Raw genomic sequence first — 17,111 nt, forward strand, 5'->3', positions numbered from 1 at the left:
GGTAAATGCAAAAAGGAATGTGTGCGTGTGTGTGTGTGTGTGTGTGTGTGTGTGTGTGTGTGTGTGTGTGTGTGTGTGTGTGTGTGTGTGTGTGTGTGTGCGTGCGTGTGTGCGTGTGTGCGTGTGTGTGTGTGTGTGCGTGTGCGTGTGTGTGCGTGCGTGTGTGTGTGACTGTGTGTGTGACTGTGTGTGTGACTGTGTGTGTGACTGTGTCTGTTCTGGAGGGAGGTGTTGATTAGAAGGTTTGGGCGGCAAGTGATGGAATTGAAGAAGGATTAAATGGACACTAGGTTTCAGGAGGAGGAGGGGGAGGAAGGGGGGCTGCTTTGAAAGGAGGTCTGAGGGTGCACTCTTGGCCTTGAGTCTGGAGCTCCGTCACGCCTCAGGTCTCAGCGAGCCACTAGGGCCCGGAGCTCCAGAGGGGAGTGGGCCCAACCTTTGTTACCGTGGAGGAGTGGGGAGTGACAAGGCATACCGGCATGTCTGACATGTCAGAGCAGTTGGCTGGGAGACCCTGAATATGGTCAGGTCTGACGCTGGCCATCTGTAGCTTCAGAACAGGGCTGGACTGTTTTAATTGATGAAAAGCGCCCCAGGGAGGATGTGAGATCGTGCTTGAAGGAAAAAACAAAGAGTGGTCGGTGAATCAGGCGTTGATGAAATGTGCTCCGAGTTATTCCAGCGAGCAAACAAGACTAGCGTATCCTTGGAGGAACCCTAATGGTAGCTAAATAAAATAGTTTTTTCTCAGCTGAAAGACAAATAGAAATATGCACGATCGAATTTGAGCATTGCTTCGAGTCCTCGGTGGATGTATTCATCCTTATTCCGTTCTCACAAAGAGCTCCCTTTAATGTCACCCAGCAAAGCAAAGTGATGAAATGGAGCAATTATGTATCCATTTGTGCTATTCAGGTGAAACCAGGTGTAAAATGTTCAATCTGTGCACCTGCTGTATCTTTAATTCATTGTGCTTTCTCACCAGCATTGCCTGTAAAATGGTAATATCCAGAATATGGACAAAATATTCAGTCAATAAATCTACTTTGCATTATTTTATTGCTTCCAGAGGGGAGGATTGCTCTTCCTGTGTAGTCCAACCGCAGAAATTGCAATAGAGAAGTTATGATAGCTAAACAATAACACACATTTTGGAGCGAGGGGAGCATTCAATAATTTTTTAGTTCTGCTGTAATAAGAGGAAGAAAGCATTGCAATAAAAACAACATTTGCCTTCATCAAGAAGCAACATACCTAATTTGATATCCAGACATTAAGGAATATGAGAATGTTGCCACCCTGAAAAGATATAATTATGTTCTCTGGTGAAAACAGATAGCCAAGTCATCTCCTGTCGGGCTGCAGATTAATTTTCATTTTCCAAACAGTTATAAATATTCATGAACCACCTTGAAAAGGGATTGGCGACTTTATAAGGCGGTCAGCAAAGAAACCAACAACCCCCCCCCCCCCTTCCTGCAGCTGTGCTGATGAGGGGGGGCTCGTTCATGATGAAAGACTCTCACTATCCACGACCTTTCCAGTCTAAAACAAAGATTTGCACAATTAACTACTTTTAAATGTCACCCAACTGCCAAATCTGCATATCAACGCCAAGCCTTGCATAGAAATTAGGATGTTTGTAGAGGAATCATTTCTCTCCCTTTTGCCATCCCAATGCCACCAAATGGGGTTATTTCTAATTTTAGCTAGGAAGGAATGTAAATGTCAACATATCTTGTGTGGAGATCCTTCTGTTGCTAATTAACCTTTGCCGTGTAGAAGCTAAACTGAGCTCTGCCTAAACACCGCAATTAACTCCAGCTTGAAAGACAGAGAGACAACATCTACATGAAGCCTTGGAAAGAGGGAAATCACAGTGACTTCATTATCCTTCACATACTTTGCACACCTCATTTTTTGAGGTTACTCATTGTTGGATAGTTTCCCCAGGCAGCAGCAATGGGCCTTTTGGGAGGATCTCAAAATTTGGTGGATTAACAAATCTCATTTCTTTTATCTTTATGAGTTTGGACAGGAAAGCTGGTTTAGTTGTAGCCCCTGGTGAGAGGCAAATCATTATAGAATAATTCATAAATCTTCATAAATCAAGCTGAGGACTGCCTGAGTCCATCATCTTCAAGTTCAATTTTTAGATGCAGTGACTGGGAGAAAATCCGTCCTCCTCTAACAGACATCCGCAATCCAAAACAAGTAAAGGAGCCAGTGTAATTTAAATCCTCTCCTCTGCAGGTCTCTGTGGGTCTCGTCGGGGCCCAAACTGCAAAGGCTCCTCTGGAGTCATGAATAGCAACACTGATCTAGCTCCTGCTGCTCAAAGGCAGTGTCAGTTACAAAGTCAACCCATTAACATCTTCACTATTCAACGCTCCTCTCTTTCCCAAATGCAAAATCAACATCAGTCAATTGACAGGCAGAATACCACAGGTAGCTATAGGCAAAATACCTCCTTGCTCCCCTGGGAGTGGGGTGAGAACAGTATATGATGATGGACAGGAAATAGTTCTCTTTTATATGTTGATAAATATTAGAGTTCTTGGAGCTGATGCAGACGAATGATTGACATAATTTCCAACAGACAGGAAGAATCTGGGTTTGGAGAGGGCAGGGGTGAAGCAGAGGGAATGCTGCAATGTGCCAGAGTAAAGTTGACTCAGTGTAGGATGGATAGGATAAAGGAACGTTTTAACAGAGTAGACCCTCCACAGCCAGACAGTGAGAGCAAGTCAAAAGAGGAAAACCTCAAAGAAGGTATCTACAGACAAGAGGACCAACCTAGGTTACGCAAAATACTTGGAAACAAGACGTGACTTGTCAAAGGGAAGAGTTGTTTTATAAAAAGGAGGGATGTTCCTCAACTATGGCGATGGGGGCTGCACTGAATCAGATGGCTACTATAGATGATATGATCAAACCTTATCGGGCAGTACAGTTAGCTGGATCAACATGTTTCTGCATGCTGTGTTTGCTAGCATCTATGTCTCGTTCTGATATGTTACTAACAAACAGGGTCTAAAATCCAAAGCTCCTGACAGCACCCCAACGCATAAGGAGGGTGGACTGCCATGTTTGTTAAACGCAGCCTTCATCTTGACTAGATGCTCTGTATCAATTATTTTTGAGGAAGTTCAAAGGGGCCCCTACCTTTCTGTGGAGGACATCCGTCAATGTCAGCTATGATTAGGTCTTCAAAATGTGTAATTTCTTAGGAAGACTGGAATAACGTCCTTGCAGGTCTGACATGACAAATATCCTGGATGGTCAGCGTCAATTCTTATCAGCACCTCATTAAAAATGTAATGACCACATGAATATTTACAAAGTTTAATTACTGCTCTCTATTGCTATTCTGCCGCACCCCGAACACACTTTCTGTCCTGGAGGGCAGTCTCTCTTCTAAGTGCCTGGACTATCGCCTCCTTCCACCTTGATGAATATTGCAGGAGTGAGTGTGTGAGCCATTGATGGAATTCACCTCAATAAGCAGGAGAATCTAAGGCATACACTCACATTTGCAAAGGCACTAATTGGCAGCAATAAAATTCAGCAACCTGCATAATTTACCCAAGAGAAAAATGGTAGCCGAGTGCAGGGGGATCAGCTCATTTGTAGTAGAAATATTTATTTAAAAAAAACCTGTCATTCTGAAATCAGAAGGCCTTCATTAGATGCAGAGGAGACAAGCCAAAGGCTACATTTTTAATATATCTGCTTGTCAGGGCCAATGGAGTACATGCTATTCAAGTAGGTTTTCAGAAGTAACATTGAAAATGTCTTCCTCGATGGTCTTTAGAGCAGAACTGGAAATACCACACCCTATGCACCTGTGAAATGCAGACATGCAGTATTTAATAATTAAAAAGCCAAACACACAAGAAAAAAACCCATCTAAAAATGTAATTATATACAGGTGGTCAAGGCGGCCATGGAAAGCAAGAACTGGACTCTCCTTGCAACATTAATGACACTTTCCTCATGTTTTTGAGAGGGAACAGAGGACATGAAAATGGAAGTGAGTGTAGCGAGGTAGAGAGTGTTGTGCATCGACAGAAATGTTGAGATAGTCACATTTTATGTTGGTTTTTGATTGTATTTTCTGCCACTTTCTGTTTTGTTTTGTCACTCGCCGTTTACCCTAGGTTGCGTTCGGATAGTTTAAAAATCAGCTAACCCTATCTCCTATTCCTTGACCTCCGAGTGAAACGTCACGGGGTTAAGGGATAGTGGATAGGAGAATTCAAAAGGATTTAGGAGAAGAGACTGCGGTACTTTAGAGAATCCGAATGCACTTTCACTATCCGACGTGTTTATGATGCGCCAGCGGACGTCATTTTGCACATCTGCTGCTGTGGTGAAACTATGGAAACTACAGTTTTCTATACAACGGACTACAACATGGATGTAAAATAATAACGACGGACTCATCTAGAGACTGCACCGTGCTCTGATGCTGTTGCTTTATGCTTTATGAACAACAGAGAAACATATTCTTCATGACCAAAGTATGAATTGAAATAAAAAAGTGAAACTTATACTCGTCACCCTCTCCCTCCAGTCCACATTAATACAAATGATCCCAATACGTATGATTGTATGAACTATGAAAAGATCTTAAAATCAATACAAATGTGTTTATTATAAACGTTTGTCTTTAACACCTATATCACCATTCAAACATCTTTTAAAAGTTGAACAAACTCCACACAGCTCAGTGAAATGTTGACTTTATTTAATCATTTCAGTAAAAACTAACGTTCATATTTCTCTTTTTGATTATAATACTGATGAACGTTAAAAAAAGCACTTTGGCAACTTGCCACATACGTTTTAAAATGCTTAATAAGCACCGTAACTTTCATGATATAATTTCTCCGTCATAATCGTTTGTGTCCGTGAACGGCCGACTGTTGTGTGACGTCAAATGCTGCGGCTGCAAGGCATTGTGAGGCAGCATTTTCTCCTCTCCTTTCGGTTAGGGAGGTCCAGTGGTTCCTAAGCTAAAGGAGGTTATAAAGGAAGTTTGAAACCTCCTTTCCTATCATTCTAGAGAATTCGAACGGCACTTATCATGGCTGCCACTGAGGGACTACCGGGTCATTTCACTCGGTTAGGAAGGTTCCTAAGCTAAATGGACTATTCGACTGCAGCCCTAGCCTCATCCCAATACCCCTCCTCGACTCCTCTCTTCCCCTCCTCCGGGACTTGATCCGGAAATCGATCAAGACACTCCATTTTGAAGGACGTCCCAATAGCTGAAATGCAGACGGAGGAGTCGAGGGGCCTTTCTCACTTCTCTTATTTTTCATTTCCTCGCTCCTCGGTCTCTGTCTCACTGGAAGTTGATTTTTCTGCGCCATCTTGAGTAGCGTCCCAATGGCCTTATTTTTGTCGCAGGACCGAGGAGCGATAATGGAGGAGCTATAATCGAGGAACCACCAGACCATCCTCCGATGAAATCCTCAGACACTCGCCCCGCCCCCTTACTGTGTATCGCTCACTGATTGGACGATGCAGTGCATGCACTGATGTGATGCTTCTTGACATGAGAGCAGTTTCCCAGAGGAGTGAAGAAAATACATGAACCTCACGAGAGTCACTCCTCAGTTTATACCGTCTTTTGTGTCAATTAATGTATCATTTAGTTACAAATATGTGATATATCTGAACAACAAAGTGGTCAAAAATCATTTTATTCATTTTTTGGAAACATTTTTTCATGATCGCTTTTTTCGTTTTACATTTTCATTTATTATCATTTCCATTAAGTCAGTCATTAAGTGCTATTTAAAATATTAATTTGCTACATATCCCAACAAACAAACAAAGTGTGCAATCCAATGAATGTTAATCTAACTGGGTTTTGATAGATAACATATCTCTTTTTTCTTCTCTCAATTATTTTATTTATTTTGTGCACTCAATATCAGTCAAACTATTGTTCGTTTATACATTTTAAGAATGGCGTTTATCTTTTTTGAGAATTAGTTCTTAGTTTATTTTTGATTTATTTGGGTTAACAGATGATACAAATGTTTGTGTCAGTAAATGTGTACTAGAGGCGGGGGTGTGTGTGGAAATAATGGGGACAGAGCTGGCTGCTGTCAGACGAGCAGCTGTGCAGCGTCATCAGAAACGGGCGTCGCTTCATGTGACGCTCCGGATGAAAGGACGTCCCATTGCTCTTAAAACTCATTTCCCTGCTTCTCGTGGTTTCCTTGCGTCCCTCCATGCTTCCCTGGTGGGAGGGACTAGTCACAGGGAAACGACGCAAGTGAGGGACACAAGGAATCCATTTAACCGAAGTGAGAAAGGCCCGAGGAGGGGTGCGGGAGGAGACGAAAGGGAGGATACACGCGAGCAGACTACGCGGAAGTGTTTTCATTACTCGCGTATAAAAGCCCCGCCCCCCCCACCTTCACAGCTGGTCAATTTCAGGAAAAGCGACAACTGGAAGATGAGTCGAAAAGCGTCACTGTTACGACCCTGGTCGTTATACGTGTATTGTGTGTAGAGATTGTTCCCTCCTCCTGTGTCTGTAGCCTCATCCCAATACCCCTCTTCGACCCCTCCTTTCCCTCACTCGCGTCCCTTCCTTGCATCTTAGCTCCGCCTCCGTAAGATGCGAGCGAGGGACACGATGAGGTGATGCGAGGACAGAGGAGTCCTCAGGTATTAATTGGGATGTCCTCGTTCACTCAAACGTCACTCTTAAACGACGTCTGTTAATGATGACATGCAAAGCTGTATCCCCTCTCATCGGGCTTACCCTTTAGAACCGGCCCATTTCTGGTTAAATATTTATTTAAATGAATGAATCTTTCTCTTGTTAATCAAGGAATTCAATGTATGATGGTTGGTCCTGCTTTTGTGTTCCGTTTTGGTGTAAAATGTAGCCTACATTTAAATAAAAATATAATTATAGTAATGTGAAAGCCTTTTAGAAATGAATTGCACATAATAATTCCCACAGAGCTGTGAGCACTTATACATTTATGTGACGCTTTTCCACTCATCTTCCAGTCGGTTTTCCTCTGTTGAAATCGACCAGCTGTGAAGGTGGGGGCGGGGCTTCTATACGCGAGTAGTGAAAACACTTCAGCCTCATCCCAATACCCCTCCTCGACTCCTCTTTTCCCCTCCTCCGGGCAGGGCCTCCTTAATGCACGGGCTGACCTGGGCTGAAGCCCAGGGGCCTACGGAGATCGGGGGCCTATCATGAGCCAATTAAAAAAAAAAAAAAAAAAAATTCTATTTTTTTATTTCGGGTGTTTTTAAAAGAAATGTTAAATAAACAAAGTCTTGGCTTTCAGAATATGAAACTTTCATTTCCAAAATCACACGATAAATACATTTTTGAAGCTTGTAAAGGGAAGACAACAGCTCTCCCTCGCCACTCTGCTGTTCCACAGCGCCGCCCCCCTCCCTCCACTGAAATTATTAATGTAAGACGTATAGTAATCATAGATAACACGGCAACCTCCGTTACAGTTTGTTTTCATCTGATTTAAAAAAAAAAAAGTCTTGGCTTTCAGAATATTAAACTTGTTTCGGCAAATTCAGATGATAAATACAACTTTGAAGTTTGTAACGGCATAATTACAAGCGGAGAACAGAGTAACGTAACGTCACAGCAGGCATAACAACAGCCGGTGTTTCTCATGAATGTTTTCCCTGGGAAACAAACACAATACACACAAACGCAAATATACACAAACACACACACGTCAGAATGAGAATATGTTTCACATGTGACTTATTCAAATTGCGAGTGATTGAGTGAAGAAAAAGTTTGAGTGGCGCTCGGAAAAGGAAATTGTTGAGGGAAAAGGAGTTTCGAGACAAGCAGCTGTTACAAAAAATGCCGAAGCTTACAGGTTATTTTAAACCTGTAGGCCAGGATGAGGAGGAAGGACAGATGAGTTCTGTACCGAGCGGTAGCGGTGCCGGCCGCGGGGCCTCGGAGACAAGTAGGCCGTCTGGTTCTGATAGCGATGGAGTAGCGGGAGAGGAAAAACAGACAGGAGGGACATTATCTGTTGGAGGAGATGGAGAGGACGACGAGGACTTGCTACGTGGAGGGGAGCCAACGGCAACCGGACAAATACATGAGGGAGGCCCGATACGTCACTCATCTGGAGGAGAGGACCAGGCGCGTGTAGAGCAGAGTGGAGAAGTGCGATCACAGAGCCGGCCCAGGCTATAAATGACTTTGATTTGATGTTTAAATAGGGGGCCTACAAAAACTATCAGCCCCAGGGCCTGATGGCAGGTTAAGGCGGGCTTGCCTCCGGGACTTGATCCGGAAATCGATCAAGACACGCCATTTTGAAGGACGTCCCAATAGCTGAAATGCACACGGAGGAGTCGAGAAGGGGTGAGGGAGGAGGGGTGCGGGAGGATACACGCGAGCAGACTACGCGGAAGTGTTTTCACCACTCGCATATAAAAGCCCCGCCCCCACCTTCACAGCTGGTCCATTTCAACAGAGGAAAACCGACAACTGGAAGATGAGTGGAAAAGCGTCACATAAATGTATAAGTGCTCACAGCTCCGTGGGAATTATTATGTGCAATTCATTTCTAAAAGGCTTCACATTACTATAATTATATTTGTATTTAAATGTAGGCTACATTTTACACCAAAACGGAACACAAAAGCAGGACCAACCATCATACATTGAATACCTTGACTAACAAAGCCTCATCCCAATACCCCTCCTCGACTCCTCCTTTCCCTCACTCGCTTCCCTTCCTTGCATCTTAGCTCCGCCTCCGTAAGATGCGAGCAAGAGACAGGAGGTGAGGCGAGGACAGAGGAGTCCTCAGGTATTAATTGGGATGTCCTCGTTCACTTAAACGTCACTCTTAAACGACGTCTGTTAATGATGACATGTGCACAACTGTATCCCCTCTCGGGCTTAACTGAATAACCCCTTAGAACCGGACCATTTCTGGTTAAATATGTATTTACATGAACGAATCTTTCTCTTGTTAGTCAAGGAATTCAATGTCAATTTGGTGCTGCGTTTGTGTTCCGTTTTGGTGTAAAATGTAGCCTACATTTAAATAAAAATATAATTAGAGTAATGTGAAAGCCTTTTAGAAATGAATTGCACATAATAATTCCCACGGAGCTGTGAGCACAAATACATTTATGTGAGGCTTTTCCACTCATCTTCCAGTTGTCAGTTTTCCTCTGTTGAAATGGACCAGCTGTGAAGGGGGAGGCGGGGCTTTTATACGCGAGTAGTGAAAACACTTCCGCGTAGTCTGCTCGCGTGTATCCTCCCTTTCATCTCCTCCCTCACCCCTCCTCGACTCCTCCGTGTGCATTTCAGCTATTGGGACGTCCTTCAAAATGGCGTGTCTTGATCGATTTCCGGGTCAAGACCCGGAGGAGGGGAAGAGAGGAGTCGAGGAGGGGTATTGGGATGAGGCTCAAGAGAAAGATTAATTCATTTAAATACATATTTAACCAGAAATGGGCCGGTTCTAAAGGGTTATTCAGTTAAGCCCGATGAGAGGGGATACAGCTGTGAACGTCATCATTAACAGACGTCGTTTAAGAGTGACGTTTGAGTGAACGAGGACATCCCAATTAATACCTGAGGACTCCTCTGTCCTCGCGTCACCGCCTCGTGTCTCTCGCTCGCATCTTACGGAGGCGGAGCTAAGACGCAAGGAAGGGACGCGAGTGAGGGAAAGGAGGAGTCGAGGAGGGGTATTGGGATGAGGCTTTCCGCGTAGTCTGCTAGCGTATCCTCCCTTTCGTCTCCTCCCGCACCCCTCCTCCCTCACCGCTCCTCGACTCCTCTTTGTGCATTTCAGCTATTGGGAGTGGGGCGTCCTTCAAAATGGCGTGTCTTGATCTATTTCCGGGTCAAGTCCAGGAGGAGGGGAAGAGAGGAGTCGAGGAGGGGTATTGGGATGAGGCTTGTGTGTGTGGGTAAGCAGGTGGTGCCCGTTAGCTGATTAGCTACCTTCAACAGGCTGATTGGTCCACCTGGGGAGACGGGAGGATATTTAACTGCAGCCGTGCAGTTCCTCTGCCCTCTCTCTGACTCAGCTTCTCCTGCTCCCAACTGTTGCGTATTTGTATCTGTCCTTGTATATTTTGTAAACTTTGGAAGGATAGACATAACTTTAACCTGTCCTTGTTGGACACGCCTTAAGTCTTCGTGAAAGTGTGAAACCCTTTTTCTTTTGGTTGGTTCTCGTTTTCTCCTGTTTTTACGTCAGTGTAGGTAAGAGTCCTGTATGTTTATTTTCTTAGTTGTTAGGCAAGATTTTTGTGTTCAGAGATTTGTTTGTTTTTGTGGGTTGTTGCACTTATTTGTTAAAAAGAAAACGTTGGTAATAAATTTACCAAAAGGCCTTCTCTGTCTCATTGTCTATGTTCTTGGGAGTGGGAGGAGAGAGTGCACATTTTATGCTGCGCCTAGGTTCCCCTAGAGATCTGGGCGTAACAGTCACATAAATGTATTTGTGCTCACAGCTCCCTGGGAATTATTATGTGCAATTCATTTCTAAAAGGCTTTCACATTACTATAATTTTTTTATTTAAATGTAGGCTACATTTTACACCAAAACGGAACACAAAAGCACGACCAACCATCATACATTGAATTCCTTGACTAACAAGAGAAAGATTAATTAATTAAAATAAATATTTAACAACAAATGGGCCGGTTCTAAGGGGTTATTCAGTTAAGCCCGATGAGAGGGGATACAGCTGCGCACATGTCATCATTAACAGACGTCGTTTAAGAGTGACGTTTGAGTGAACGAGGACATCCCAATTAATACCTGAGGACTCCTCTGTCCTCGAGTCACCTCCTCGTGTCTCTCGCTCGCATCTTACGGAGGCGGAGCTAAGACGCAAGGAAGGGAAGCGAGTGAGGGAAAGGAGGAGGGGTATTGGGATGAGGCTCCTGTCATTCCAGGCTCCCTGATTGTCTACCTTTTGTGTGTCTCCCGCGCTCACCAGCACCAGCCCCGCCCCTGATTGTTTCCACCTGTGTCTTGTTGTCGTGTGTTTAAATTCCCCAGTCTCCCAGTGTGTCTTGTCTCATGCCTAGGTCAGATCTATGCTCTCTTTGATACCATGATGTTTTTTGTTCCTCACTACGTGAGCAATTTTCTTTTGTTCACCTCATTTAGAGATTAGAAAGTGTTTATTTTGTTCATCTATTTGAAAATAAAGTATCTTACAAATACTTTACCTCTGTCTCCTGGGTCGTGCAATTGGGTCCAATGCCCTGAGTTTGTAACAGAGAGACATTCGTTGCATGTCATATACCCTTCTTTTATTTTTCTTATGTTTTCCTTATCTACAGCTACACCATCCCATTAAGGTAATAATATAGTGGGTTGGTCACACAAACAACAGCTGTTGTAAAAGAAAATCTGAAGTGATACACAACTTTACACATGTTGTTTTATGTTTACAAACCGCTGAGTTTCAAGCAGCTGTAATTTATTTTCATCCATCTGTTGTGAGCGAGTGTCACACGAGGTGAACACAACATAATGAACAATGAAATACTTGAAATCCAACACAATAGCCCATAACTGCAACCAATATTCATTTGTGAACATTATAATACATGTGTCAGGAAGAGGTATATATATTTCCTATATTGGAAACAAAACCACAAATTGTCGCCTTAAAACACACCATAAACGGAACACTTTGGTATAAGAATCTCAGAAAGGCAGTTTTGTTTGAAGTTGACTCTATCTGGGTATAAGACATTACACAGGCGTTGGTGTGTTTTTTCTCCAACAATGTCCGCCATGTAAAGGTTGGAAATGTAGGATTCCAATTGATATCTTCACATTCTCCTCACTCTGAAAGTAAGATGTGCATACAGTACAGTTGGTTTAAAGTTCTACATGTGTTGTATGTGTGCATGTTTATAGCTCCCTATGCTTTAATCAAGATTAGTATTAACTAGTTTAGCTGTGTCTCAAGTAAATTGTGCATATTGACCCAAACTGTGCAGGCAACACAAATAATGTATCTAGGAAGAACCTACCTTGGCATCCCATTTGATTATTTCTCCCGTGTTTGATCGCCAGACATGAAAATAGGCACTTAAGGGACAATGTCAACGACTGGGGACTAGTTGAGTGACAGCTTGTTAGCCCTTTGTTGTCTTCCTGAGCAGCAAGCTGATGTTTCCTCACTTTGTTTCAGATGTGAACTGCTGTGATGGTGACAATAGTTCTGACCTTGACAACACTTTTAATGGGAATGCAGGCTGATTGTTGTGTCATTGTGCTCAATAGAAAAATACATTATCAGTGCATGGGTATCAGTGGAAAACATATTTATTAGTACTAATACAGAGGCTTTGGTATGTAATACTTGCATATTCCAAGGTGCCTGTTGATGGTAAACCTGGTGGTATACTTTTTGGATTGTACAGTACCTGAGCATACAGATTCTGTGTTGAATTTAAATTCCACGATGTCTACAGTTATAGTCATTGTGGTTGAGATGCAATTGTTGTAATGAGAAGTCGAACAAAGTAAAAAAGAACATCCGATATGTTTAAGCAGTCGTCCGATGATGTCAAATGAGTGGAAAAGTACTCCACTGTCATTTTGAATATTCTTCTCCTGCCTCAACTGCATACATACAAAAGGAAAAGAGAAAAAAAAGCTTGAAGTAGTGTTTTATTCATCTTTATGTAAATCCAGTCATTTACGGTTGCCTTAACAAATCAGGAATCAAGTGTGTCAACATCTAGCAAAGAAGAAAGTGCATATAGGGATTACAAAAGAACAGAAACTGAACAAAAACAGGCCGAGGGAAAACTCTCCATCGGTTAAAGTCTACAACCTCTGACAAGGGTCAAATGAAGGTGTTTTGAATTGTCTGAATCTCTATTTGCTGTAGAAAGTGTACAGTTCCACCCACACCCCTCAACTCAACAAGCTATTGTTCATGTCTGAGACAGTGTGTGGAGACCGAGCCCAGAGCAGGTTCACACCATAGAAAAATACCCTGGTTATTAGCATTTTTAACTGTACACTGCTGAGGTTCTATACTATAGAATAGATGCAAAACGAACAACTTTCTCATATAATCTTTCATTGGCCCTGGTTATTGGCCCAAGCCGTTTTTTTTTTGTTTGTTTTCTTTTTTTAAATCCTACACCACTAAGAAAGATAAATCCCTCATTGCATTGCTACATAGTTATGTTACAAGTATATGTTCAAAACCAATAATAGGCTAAGTAAATCCCACACAGTATTATATGAATACATCAGATCAAGCAATGGGTTTGTGGTATCCGGTTAAACTCAAACATTTCTTCAGTAAAAGATTGTTGCTAAATAGATGGCAATATCCTACTAACCACTTAAGGCAACGTTTCCTCTAACCTATCATCACGGTGGTTGTGGTTAATATTCTGATAACATTGTTTTTAAGTAAAGGCAACTTCTATTTCAAGCATTATTTTTATTCTGTACTGACTCAAGTTGATGCTCAGTCAACCCTAAATGTATGCATGGCATTAACAAACAGCAAGTCCTACAGATCAGCAGTAGCTATATCTGTAGCCGAAAAAAAGAAGATGAGGATCTTAATGTAAACATGCAGTTTTTTGGAACATAATCAATGCTGTTTTCCTGCCATGAATTGACCAGGTGTTGAACTTTCTTTTGTACCGTGACAATGTGCATATTAAGTCACAGCAAAGAGCTCTGTCCTTCAAAATGGAGCCTTGTGAAACATCATGAGTCCACAAATGCCTTTAACACTGTACTGAACATCCAAAGAAGAAAGAAAGAAAACGTCTACTGTAATGTACAAAATAAACATCACAGTGCCTCAAGTAAGATCTGAAGCACGGGCGGTTCTGCTGTCTTCAGGTCTGAAGTTGTGGATGTCGTCTCTGATCCTTAAGTCTCTGATCTGTCCTGTGTGATCTCACTGCAGCAGTCAAGTTCAGTTTGAAGGGAGTAAACACTGCAGAGGGCCGACCTCAACACATCGCTCAGGAACATCTGCAATCCTTTTTTTTTATTCCATGCTCATTACAAATATTATTTTCCAATGATACCTGAATGTCTTTAAACAAATGATGCGTTTATTTTTGATCTTTTTCACGTGTTGAGGACCAGACCGCTGCTCATACATCTTGACCATTTCTCCATCCAAAGTGATACGGACAACTTACAATGTATGAGTTATAAATACTCTTAACAACTGAGTAACACTCACCTAAATATATATCAAAAAACACTTGTTGGTGCACTGCTTTGCACCAAAACAAGCTAGTCACTGTTCTGGTCAAATAACTATATTGTTGGATGTAATCTGACTTATTGACAATGATAATGCGGACGATTCAGTCATGTTGTTGTGTATAACCTAAGATTGATAGAAGTCTCACTTTACCATAACATACCCATATCTTTCTTAAATGATTCAAATTGAATATTTGCTTTCAATGAAACAAATGATGAACTGAAACTTTGTGAGTGTGAAGCTACATGTTCACATGCATGTCCGAACAGTGGCTGGGAGGCAGACATGACTGAGCTGCAAATATTGTGTGATTGCGTCTGTACACAAAAAGGGCCTCGGTGTAGCTTGGTGTGTGTGTGTGTGTGTGTGTGTGTGTGTGTGTGTGTGTGTGTGTGTGTGTGTGTGTGTGTGTGTGTGTGTGTGTGTGAGTGTGAGTGTGAGTGTGAGTGTGTGTGTGTGAGAGTGTGAGTGTGAGAGAGAGCTCTAGCAGTAGCTACGAAGTGTTCGATGTGTTGGGGCTCCAGCCCATTTGATAAGCTCTCTCCAGGGTTCTCTTGCAATCCTGCATCACCGTGCTGAAAACAATGTGAGGGTACTGCACCACCAGCCTCTCCACTGTCTCCTCGTTCACCTGCAAAACACAAAGAAAAAACCCACACACTGTTAACGTACTGATTAAATGATCAGATTCACCTCCATGACAAAAATGATAAAATCGTTTTTGATGGCAAATAGAGATAAATCCTTACTCTGTCTTCCTCAGCAGAAGTTCAGGTTTCAAGGAATTGTGGATTTTTAAACTCTCCATTATACTAAGCACATTTTGGATTAAAAAAATAGGGGGGAAAAAATCTACATCTGCTGATGAAGAGTCTTTAATACCATGGACAGTTCAGATGAAAGAATTACTGCACCTTGAGTTGAGCTTATCCATATTAGGTGCTATGGAATGGTCTTAACAAAACTCTCTCAAATGTTGACTTTCATCAACAATTCAAATCAAGACTCCGAAAAAGATTATTAGCAGCCTACTCTAACTAACCAAAAAAAACCTGGATATGGGTGTATGTATGTATATATGTGTATATGTATGTATATATAGAATGTAGTTCATCTGTGTGAGGATTTAATTACGGAATTATCTTTTACTTACTCCTTCAACAGGATGACTAACGGTATAGCTATGCTTTCTGCCCTCCCACTTCTACAAATTTGGTTTCTTTTTAAGATGTACAAACTGTCTAAATTGTTGAAATAATAGAATAAATCATTTAAAAAAAGTAAAAGAAAATTTGAGATTTGTATTTTTTTTCAACAGCTGTTTTGAAGGCCAACTAAGCACTACTGTCGCTCCCTGCCTACATGTTTGTTTTATTTGATCACAGTATTACCAGTTTTTAGTCATTCTTTATAACAATTGCCAGCTACCCATATGTACATTGATATCGTTTTGTGTCCACCTATAGTCATTCCTCCTTTTTATACTTTGAAAGCAATTAAGAGATAGCTTCATAAGAGATTTACAACAGATGTTGGTATATTAGACCCATTGTCCAGGTCCATACCATGAGACAACCAATTTCAGAATCTTTCCAGAATCTTTGAGTCAGTATCAGACATGTTTCCAGGGAGTTGATGATTTAAAAATAGGCAAATCAGATTTAAACCAAATAAATGCAAAATAAATAATGCTTTAGAAATACAAATTACAGACTTAAAAATAAATCTCTTGACCATCTCTGCATCACCCATGACACCCTGTTGAGATAATCAGACACAGAGATTGAACTGCGGGGTGTTTTCAAAGTGACAGTGTAGCAGACTATAACATGAATGAAAGGAAATGTCTTAAGAGCGAACAATGAACGCACATACACACACGACTGGACTCTGGCGATGGGTTTAGCACTGGAGGACAGCTGAGCTCACAAGGCAAATGAGGCCTTCATGTTCTCAAAGGACTAGAAAGATAAGCAGCTAATAGCTACTCCCGCAGTTCTCTGCCAGTCTAACACTGCCAGACCGTCACAGAAAACCAAGAGTGAGAACGCCTGAGAATCTGACAAAGAGCAGAGGCAGAGTAACCCTGGAGACCTTGAGGGGTTAACCGCAACCCACCCAGAACCAACCCCCGCCCACCCGCGAGCATGACACTTTCCAGGGGAAATGATGTATAAACACTCACACACATGTTGAGCACACAGTCATCCGTTGTTGCCAAAGGAGTCACAAAGTGTTCCACAGTTTTCCCCAACCTCATTGCCCAAGAGCCCTTTGGTTTTTCTGGAAGAAAAGCTTCGCTGGGTAACAGAACCCTGGCTCTAGCTCCGGGTATGATCTGCTTTAAGTTGAGGGTATCAGCAATTCCTTGTTAAGTGGAGAAATGGAGAAAACAAATGGACAGACACAGTCAGGGTAAAGCAGCAGAATCAGAGAGAGTAATAAGCGCACTTGAGAGAGCAGACCACTGATTCTCAGGTCACAGAAAAAAGATGGACAGCAAATGTGAATTCAAGAAGACTATAAGGCAACAAGAGCCTTCCCTTTAAGAGGAAGAAACAGCAAGATGGAGTTTGGGTGCTTGAGGTAAACGCACTGAGGCTGATAAAACTTTTCCAGGATACTGTTGATACAGTTAAGATAACATAAAATCAACACCATGGTGTAAAAAAGTCTTTCTTATTTTCATCTCTTTAGTTTTTCTGATCAGACACTGTGAGCCAATTCAGAAAATAAGTGCTAAAAACAGTTGTTACTCAGTTCTCTCTCCAGCCAGATTTCAAAAGGAGACGTTGCGGTTTATGCTCACTCTTAAAAACTATAAGCAA

At 42.1% G+C, this 17,111-nt stretch overlaps 1 protein-coding gene across 1 annotated transcript in view; it reads right to left on the reverse strand.

Moving 5' to 3' along the window:
* Positions 1 to 12,684: 12,684 nt before the first annotated feature.
* The window catches only part of fbxl17 (F-box and leucine-rich repeat protein 17), a 206,216-nt gene continuing 201,789 nt past the window's right edge, over positions 12,685 to 17,111 (reverse strand). Inside the window, exon 11 of the mRNA XM_079686436.1 lies at positions 12,685 to 14,914. Coding sequence (XP_079542562.1) covers positions 14,777 to 14,914 — 138 coding nt within the window. The 3' untranslated portion in view covers positions 12,685 to 14,776. The remainder of the gene's footprint in view (positions 14,915 to 17,111) is intronic.

The sequence above is a fragment of the Notothenia rossii genome (assembly GCF_949606895.1).
Source record: "Notothenia rossii genome assembly, chromosome: 6".
Classification (NCBI taxonomy): Eukaryota; Metazoa; Chordata; class Actinopteri; order Perciformes; family Nototheniidae; genus Notothenia; species Notothenia rossii.